This window comes from Triturus cristatus, chromosome 6 (assembly GCF_964204655.1).
Source record: "Triturus cristatus chromosome 6, aTriCri1.1, whole genome shotgun sequence".
NCBI classification, from domain to species: domain Eukaryota; kingdom Metazoa; phylum Chordata; class Amphibia; order Caudata; family Salamandridae; genus Triturus; species Triturus cristatus.
Window position 1 is genome coordinate 498,865,351 of NC_140589.1, and position 9,794 is coordinate 498,875,144.

The 9,794-nt window shown below is 45.8% G+C and overlaps 1 protein-coding gene across 1 annotated transcript in view; it reads right to left on the reverse strand.

Moving 5' to 3' along the window:
* Window positions 1-4,632, reverse strand: part of LMBRD1 (LMBR1 domain containing 1) — a 701,604-nt gene extending 696,972 nt beyond the window's left edge. Inside the window, exon 1 of the mRNA XM_085610906.1 lies at window positions 4,458-4,632. Coding sequence (XP_085467032.1) covers window positions 4,458-4,538 — 81 coding nt within the window. The 5' untranslated portion in view covers window positions 4,539-4,632. The remainder of the gene's footprint in view (window positions 1-4,457) is intronic.
* Between the last annotated feature and the right edge of the window lie 5,162 nt (window positions 4,633-9,794).

Sequence of the window (9,794 nt, forward strand, 5' to 3'; positions counted from 1 at the left end):
TTCACTTAAGTGTTGGGTGATGTGGTGTTGTGGGATGCCGAGGACAAGTCCGGCTGTGGCGTTCTAGATTGTCTGGAGTTTGAGGAGTAGAGATTTGTTTATTCCAGCGTAGAGGGCGTTCCCGTAGTCCAGTCTACTGGTTATGAGTACATGAGTGACAATCCTTCTGGATTCGGCAGGGATCCATTTGAAGGTCTTGCGGAGGATGCGGAGGGTGTTGAAGCAGGTGGAGGATCTGGCGTTGATCTGTTGGTGCATGGCGAGGGAGGAATTGAGTATTATGCCGAGGTTGCAAGTGTGGTCTGTGGGTGTGGGAGGTTAGTCAAGGGTTTTGGGCCACCAGGAGTTGTCCCATGCTGAGGGGGTGAATCCGAGGAGGAGGACTTCCGTGTTCTCCGAGTTGAGCTTTAGGCAGCTGTTGGTCATCCAGGAGGTGACGTCTTTCATACATTCTGGGAAACTGCGTCTGGTGATGTTGGGTTTGTTGGTGAGGGAAGAGGATGAGCAGGGTGTCGTCGGCGTAGGATACTATGATGAGTCCTTGTTTTCTGATGATGGTGGCGAGACGGGCCATGTAGATGTTGAAGAACGTTGGGCTGAGTGAGGTTCCTTGGGGTACTCCGCAGCTGATCCCTGTGGGTTTGGAGCGGAGGGACGGGGTGTGATTCTTTGGGTTTGGCAGGTGAGGAAGGAGCGAATATAGTCGAATGCAGTTCCCCAGATGGCAGCATCGTGGAGTCTGGCAGTTAGTGTGCGGTGGGAGACGGTGTCGAAGGCTGGTCTAGTAGGATGAGGGCTGCTGTGTGGCCCTGGTCGAGGAGGGTGCTGAGGTCATCCGTGGCAGCTAGGAGGGAGGTCTCTGTGCTGTGGAATCCGTATTGGGAAGAGTGGAGGATCAACTGAAAACGGCATATAATGAAATCCAACTGAATAAAGCAAATCCAACTGAATAAAGCAAAACACAATCAATTGAAGAAGAAGAGCAGGCAGAAGCCAGGCTAGATGCCAGAAGGCAGAGAGGAGAGTCCAGGGGACTCGAAAGGTGCACTGCTGCGTGGGAGGCAGGGGCACTAGCAGTCGGGCTGAACAGAGCTGCGTGCTAGGACAGCAGAGCCCAGGGGGTATAGCTCGACCTCAGCGTGCAGCCCTCACTCAAAGTACAACATACAGAATACTAAAAAATCTCTTTAAAGAATAGACTACCTTTCACAGATCACAATATACAACTCCAACCACAAACTCAAAATTGATGGTCAGCTAATATTTGGCCACACTGGTCAAACAAAGGCATCAATCTAATCAATGACATTTCTGAGAGTAAACTGTGGTCATTGTCCACTCTACATGCCCAATTAGGTCTAGATAAAATGGACTTTTATAAATTCTTTAAACTTAGAATACAGATCACAAAGCATCCAATGCTATCTGTTAGTCCCTCACTTCTCATAATGATCGGACCATTGCTTTAAATGGGCCGGTACTCGCAGGTACTGAGTACCGGCACTTCCTGTTTTTACCAAGCTGAGTACCGGCACTTTTCCAGTACCAAGGTGAGTACCGGTACTCGGATTGATCAGATACTGGGCCGATGCCTGAGGGCCAGCTGTGGCTCCTTTATTTGACAGCATGTTTGCCGTTTTGGTGCCTGCTGGAGGCCTGCCGCAGGGGTAAGTGGGCCCTTGCTCCCGAAGCTCTCATTGTCCTCAACCGCCCCCTGCCGGGCCTCCATTCTGGGTGTCTTTTTAGTGTTTTAAACATCGGCTGCCAGGGGCACAGTGAGGTGTGCAGCCTGAATGGGTGGGAGGGAAGAGAGCCTGCATTGGTGACTGTCCCATTAAACGTTTGGCCTCCCACTGACGCCTGACTCACTTGCTCCTGCAATTCCACCCCCACCCCAGTCCACCTGACTGGAGGGTATTTACTTAGGAGGTGGCTGGGCTGCTCCAGATAAGACTGCCCCCCCTATGGCCCCAACTGCATAAGTTAAACCCTTTAATACCTAAAATGGAAGAATACACACGTATAGCAATTTCAAAATGGCATTAATCTTTATTTGCTTCTTTTTTTTTTTTTTACAAGTAAATAGCCATTTTTAGCTTGATATCATCACTGCACATACTTAAATCTTCAGCCATGTGCTTGGTTTACTCAACTGACATCAAACGCAAGGCCACTGGGTCAGTTTTATCTAAGTGTGAAGCACAGATTTTTCGCCTGTGTATGTTTGTAAATTTATCATTTAAAACATGCCGGAGTGATAGGCAGCATGAGAAACAAAGTGTGTCTGATAAACTGAGGGAGTGATAATTCATATGAGAAATAGGAGATGCGAAAAAGAAGTAGAGATGCATGAAAGAGAGAAGGACGAGTTTGAGGGAGGTTATGGCCTCAGAGAGTCAGGAGGAAGAGGTGTCTGATAAGGATTAACGAGGGGAAGGTTGGATTTAAGAGAGGGTGTCTGTAGGCAAAGTTTTGTGTGGGGCTGGTGTGAGAAAGTCAGTGTGAGATTATGTGTGAGACAGACAGCAAGTTGATACGTGAAGATGTGGTTACAGGAGAACCTTAGAAGGAGGTGAAAAGCAGTAAAAAAAAAAAAATGGTGGAAAATTAATTTAAAGAAATTTTTTAGAAAAGTCTGAAGGTGACGATAGTGAGGAAGGGAGTCAGTTATGCGTATGCCGTGAAGTGGAGGAAGGAAGCTAGAGGGTGTCAAAAAATGGAGAAAGATGGGGTGTGTGAGAAAAAAATTAGATGCAAGGGTAAGCGGAGAATATACGCGACAGAGAAAGGGATGAGGAGAGTGAGAAAGGTGAGGGTGTGGCAGCCTATTTAAGGAGTGTGGTCAATCAATGATGTTGGAGTGGAGATGTGGGAAAATAAAGGGCGTTGTGTGATAAAGAGAAGAGTGGAGGGACATTTTTTGGGCCAATGGGCAATTCCACCCCCACCCCTGTCCACCTGCTGGGACATTGACAGGGATGAGGTGGTGGAGATGGCCTACGCGGCCTGCCTGGCGCCCAGGTGAGGTGGGAGGATGTCTAATGACCTACCCATCAGAGGCCAGTATTGTTCTTCCCCTGACCTCTGCCCTACTGCTTATGCTCACGGCCCTGCAGTGCGCACTGTGTGCCACTACAAGCTATCTGTCCATGTGGCCTTCTGCTGAGGGAAGAGGAAGGAGAATGGGGTGAAAGAAGGTAAAGAGTGAGGGGCCAGAGATAGAAGGAGCAGAGGAGAGTTTAAAGGGGGGAAAAAAGAGACAGAAGGGGTAAGTGCAGGCAGATGGGGAAGAGATCTAGACAGCTATGGAAAGAGTAACAGAGGCACGGAGATGGCAGATTAGAAATAGAAAAAGTGATAGTAGAGGATTATAGGATAATTTAGGGGTAAAGAGAGTGGGGCAGCAAGAGAAATCAATACAAATGGGAGAGAAGTGAGTGGGGAGAGATGGCAAGATTAGAGATGTGAAGATTGATAGAGAGTATTTGTCTGCTTGTTTATGTGCGTTTGCCTGGAGGTGTGTATGTTTGTGTGTGAGAGAGAAACTAAATCAGAGAGGGAGAGAATCAGGACACCCAGGAGGTATTCGAAAAGAAATGCGTCTAATACTTGTTATTAATGATGCTATGCCAGTCTCTCTCGTCCTGGTGCACATCGATTCTTAGCCTGGTAGGGCTAATAGTACTGTTGATGGCTTGGCTGCATTCAGGGTTTAGAAGCTCCGTGCATTGCTCTCAGAAGTACTTCACACCACTTTATTAGCATATGTACCTGTTAATCTGCACATATGGAAAGTTTGAGACAACTGTCACGGGCAATGCAAGGGAAAAACGAATACTCAGAAGTGTTTCTATCATCATATCTCACCCCACCCACTAGCCACGCCCCTAACTCAATTGAATGAGTACCTGCACTTTTTTTTTCCATTTAAAGCACTGGATCGGACAACTACTTGGCACACTGTGTCCAAACTATATAAACGCATCCTACTGACCCCCATAAGGCTTACAAATTAACAAAAGTGGGAAGAACCGAACGGCAACAATATTAAATGTGACTGGAAACGCTTACATAGGACTCCATGGGAGATTTGGGGCACATGTCCCAGCAGTTAAAGAGAGAGTTAATCCCTCGAGACCTGTTATCTAAGATCCCTCTTTGGTGTTGGCAAATATGACTCAAGATAAATGAAAATATGCAAGTTTATCCGGGATGCTAACCCGAGCCAAACTGCTTTTCGGTGAATCTAAAATACCTCTTTTAAAGAGTTTTAATTTACCATATGCCACAATTCTAAATAGATTGACTTGAGGGCGGGGTGGTAGGAGGGCTTTATAGTCACATACTTGCCATTTATCTGGCCCGTGTACTATAGGATAGAGGCGACAGCAGGACGAATGATGGAGTGACCGTATAAAAACGACCCCAACTAAAGTACTGACGCTACCACTACTTACCAGCAAGAGCAACCCGAAGATACACCAACCGATCACCACCTGATTGTAGGGCACAATGCCCGCCTCCATCGCCTCCGCCATCTTCACTCACTTCCTGCAACACAGCTTGCGTGCCGTTGATAGGTGGCGCGTGATCCATGCGTCACCCGGGCGTGCGCATAATGTCATGGTGGGTGGGGTGAAGAGGGAGCTGATGACAATTTATGTAGTGTTGCTTCTAATGGATGTCTTCGCGTGTTTCGTGCCATTTTCTTCCTGCTTGTCTGCCAGATATGAATTTCTTTTCAAGCACAGATTAAACGGAAGGTAAGGAAATTGTTACGGTACGGAAGAAAAATTAAGTGCTGAGGAAGAAGGGGCATCGCTATATAAATGTAAGGTAGCTTGCTTCAGTATGTCTCGGTCCACACTCAATCTGAGTGAGGTCAAAGACGTAGGAATCTTCAGGTTTCGGAAGTGTTAGAAAAACAACAATGTCAATCTTAACTCATCAGATGACCTTTGTTCTTGTCATGTTATCGGAGGTAAGTACTTTCAAACTTAGTTTCACGTTACGTTGTTAAAACTAGAGGTGGGCGAGCCAACTGTAAAGACGAAGCGTCAAAGGATTTAACTTAAGTGGGCTCACTAGCCGAGCTAATGGTCTGGGACGACTCTTTTAGAGACCGTGCACGAGCCGATCCCTGAAAATATTTGCCATGTAAATCCCACAACAAACATTACGTAAAATGGGAAGTCTCTTCAACATTCAAAAAAGTGTATTTCTTCAACATGGGAAAGCTGTGACTATAATACATTACGCTATAGCATTGCACTGAGAAGTACTTATTACAGGGCTTTAAGTGGGATGAAAAAACTGGGGGTGGGGGGGGTCTCTCAAAGGGGCGTGGCCAGTGTAATTAAGGGCATGGCTTAAAACACATAAACTAAAAATCTGTGTTTAACACGGTGTGCCGCCTTACTTGTATTTAGCTGTGTCAGTCATTGCATCCAGATATGATACAAAAGTAACATCATACCTACAAGTCAGGACTATTGGCTTCGTCAATGGTTGTTAGTTGCATAAGATAAATAAGCAGCAACTATGGCTTGTATATAATATTCAAAAAGCTTCCACTTAAAGCCCTGTTGACACCACAACAATGTTGCTGCTCCTGAGTTCAAAAAGAGAAGTGGCAATTTGTAGTGTGTGCTATTCAATAGGACCCCCTCACTCGCAACAGGGCTCAGTGTCTTTTGTTTTAAAAAGCAGACACATGGGATGAGGCTTAAGTTAGCTTCCTATTCGGCCAGCTTCTTATTCGCAGGCTGAAGTTTGCTTCTTATTCGACCAGCATGTTATTAGCTGGTTGAAGATAGCATCTTATTCAGCCAGCATTTTATTTGCAGGAATCATTTTATATAAAATGCAATCATAAATAATTCAATTAACTCAATTTTATGGGACTCTGCATTGCCATACAGTGAATATGTTGCTTCTGAAATACAACACGTACCACTATTACGTCTATTAGGATTTAGTCTGACTCTAGCAACCTTTCCACCAAAATATGGGACAACTTGGCCACCAATACAATTCAAGCAATGGAGTACCTGTTTGTAAGTTGTCTGAGCTGATCATAATTTGTGGCACCATATGGGTTGCCTTGACCTCCAAGCATCCCCGGGCAGTTATATTCTAATAAGTAATCATACTTTCCCTATAAGAAATTCACATTGGATCACAATCATTTTAAAAACAACCCATACTCCTACAAGATCCATAAGGACTTGCACTGAGCCAAGCTGTGTTACCACTGTGCCACCCTCAAGCCAAAGCGTTCATATGGAGTTATTGATGAATAATTAACCTACATTTCTCCCATCAAGATCAACTTGGCTCATCAATTTTCATATTGATCCTAATAAAGGACGTTCCCCTCAACACTTCTGATATATAAATTGCCTAAGCCAAGCAAAATTTCTCACAACAGGTGGCACCAAATTGGTTGCCTTCACCTCAATGCATTCCTATATAGTTGCACACAAATAAGTAATTGTGGTTCTCTGATAGGAAAAACACATTGGCTCACAAATATGTATTTTGTTTTTCAAACATACCGCATCCCCCTACAAGCTCCATAAGGATTTAGCCTGCACCAAGCAACTGTTCCACTTGTGCCATCTGTGCCTCTTTCAAGCCAATGTTTATCTATGGAGTTATAAACGAATAAGTAACCATCCATTCTCCCATGAAGATCAACTTGGCTTACCCATTTTCATACTGGTCTTAATGAAGGAAGCTCCCCTCTACACTTCTGATATGTAAATTGCCTGAGCCGAGCAAACCTTGTCACAACAGGTGGCACCAAACTGGTTGCACTCACCTCAATGCATTCCTATATATTTACGTGCAAATAATTATTTGTGGTTCTTGTTAGACCTGGCACATTAGCGTGGGTCTCCCTTCCATTTTTCGCTGTTGCCTCATGTATTTTTGCTGGTGTTAGTTGCTCAGGGCACTGTCCCACTGCTGTCCAGTGCCACAGTGCAAGTCTCCCTATGGTAAATTGATGTATGATTTGTGATTCCATGATTGGTTGGTTTGGTTTACTTGTCAGACCCTAGTACAGTGCACCAGGAGTGCCCAGGGCTGGTAAATCCAAACACTGCTGGTGGGCTTGCGGCACTGGTTGTGCCACCCACAGAAGCAGCCTGTAAACATGTGTCTAAGGTCTGCCATTGCAGAGCCTGCGCGCAGTCTGGTACTGTCATGCTGACTGGGCAAGTGCACCCACTTGCCAGTCCCTAAAGCTTCCCTTTTCTTCATATCAGACACCCCTATGGTAGGCCCAAGGGCAGGGTGCATTGTAAGGATAAGGTAGGACATGCCATGGTGTGTGTGGCATGTTCTAATAGTGAATTACAGCCATTTTCGTTTTTTAACTATTGCAAGGCTACCTGTTCTCCATAGGCCAGAATGGGCAGTTTGATTATTACATCTTATAATCTTAACTGACTCAGAGAACATGGTGGAAATTCGAATTTAGTATGCCTGAACTCAGGATGATAAAATGCATCTTTTAGTGAAGTTGCTTTTTTTTTACATTCTGTGTTTGAAAATGCCACTTTTAGAAAGTAGGCATTTTCTTGTCTAACCATTCAAACCTGCCTCTGCTAGGCTGTGTATTCCTTTGTCTGGTTTCTTTGAGTGACAGGGCTGGGGAATTACAGGAGACAGGGTGAGGTGTCCCAGTGGTGAATAGAGAGATCGGCATCTAGATGGGTGGGAGGAGTTGCACCTGGGACCTGGATAGGGCTGTGCCTGCCTTCCACAATGCTGGCTCCACCTCCTGTGGGGTGTCTGATGTTTCTGCCCTACACTGTGAAAGGAAAGGAGAAGTCCGGTAAACAGAGTGCGCAGGAACTGGTTTGGACTGGGCAAAGGCCCCTCTGCCTCCAGAGGACAAAGGATTTTGGGGTATAAGTATTGGGACCCTGATCCCAAGAATTTAGATCACTTTGGGAAAACAAGAAGAACCTCTTCTGAGGGAAGAACCAGAAGAAGCTGAGGAGGAAACTATCCCTGAACCTGGGGGATTGGCCTGCAGTGGTTGCCTTACTGCCAAAGAGAGGAGAAAGGAACTTTGTGTGTACTTTTGCTCAACTTGTGAAGGATCTCCAAGGGCTTGGAAAATAGCTTCCCTCCTGCTGAAGTCTCAGGAACAGCAGACTTCACCCCCCAGCTCCCCAGAGTTCTTTGGAAGTGCCTGCTGCTGTTGTTGGGCCTTCTGAGGGACTGCGTGTCGCAAGGAGCTGGAAGCGCGACTCACGAAGGAGAAGCGTGCCGCCGTTGGAGCTGTTGTCGTCGCATCTCGTAAAGTGTGTTGCCGCAGCAGCATCGCATCGAGTGGAAGTGTCTTGCATCATCCAGGAAGTGTCTCGCAACGCCGAAGAAGCGTGTCGCCATCGCAGCCATTGTAGCTGACGCATTGCACCGCATCAAGAGAAAAGTCTAGCATCGAAGAAGAAGCGTGTCGCCATCGCAGCCATCGTAGTTGTCGCATTGCACCGCATCAAGATAAGAGCCTCGCATCCACGAAGAAGCGTGCCGCCGTTGGAGCTGCTGTCGTCGCATCGCGTAAAGGGGTGTCGCCGCTGCAACATCGCATCGAGCGGAAGCGTCTCGCAACGTCGGAGAAGAGTGTCGCTGCCAAGGCAGCTGTCGTCGCATCGCGTAAAGTGTGTCGCCGCTGCAGCTGAAGCGTCGAGTCTTCTCGCAACATCGGAGAAGCGTGCCGCATCTGGAAGATCTTCACGTCTTTATTTCTTTGCGCCTAAAATCTTCATCGCATCAACATCGTTGCAACACTTTTGTTGCCCTGAGTGTCGCATCTAAAAGGTACATTGACTTAAAGTGTCGCATTTAAGAACTAAAGAGAACTAAGCAAAATTCTACCATCTAAAGTAACAGTATTGTGTATTTTTGTCGTTTAATGGTCTTGTGGTAAATCTATATAAAACCTGTGTGGTGTCCATCTGTAGTGTTGTCACTTGGTTACTGTATGTGTTCACAAATGCTTTACACACTGCCTCTGAGATAAGTCTGTCTGCTCGTTACAAGCTACCAAGGGGGTGAGCCGGGGTTATTTTAGGAGTGTATCTCCTTACCCTGACTAGAGGCGAGGGTCCCTATTTGTCACAAGTGCATACCTGTGCCAACTAGAGACCCCCAAGTCTAACAGTTCTCTTATAGGAAAAACACATTCGCTCACAAATATCTATTTTGTTTTTCAAACATACCACATTCCCCTACAAGCGCCATAAGGATTTAGCCTGAGCCAAATAACGTTTCCACTTGTGCCACTTTCAAGCCAATGCATTCCTATAGAGTTATAAACAAATTAGTAACCATCCTTTCGTCCATGAAGATCAACTTGGCTCACCCATTTTCATACTGATCCTAATAAAGGAAGTTTCCCACAATACTTCTGATATGCAAATTCCATGAGCCGAGCAAAATTTCTTACAAGTGGCACCAAACAGGGTGCCCTCACCTCAATGTATTCCTATGCATTTATGTCTGATTAGGCCATTGCAGTTCCTTTATAGGAACATTTTATTGGCTCACAAATATGTATTTTGTTTTTTAAGCAAACCGCATCACCCTATAAGATCCAAAGGATTTAGCCTGAGCCAAGCAACCTTTCCACAAAATATGGGACCATTGTGCCTCCGAACACCCAAAACATTCCTATTGAGCTATAGGCGAATAAGAAACCATCCTTTCTCCCATGAAGATCAACTTTGCTCAACAATTTTCATCTTCATACTAGCAAAGGGAGCACCCGTCTACAC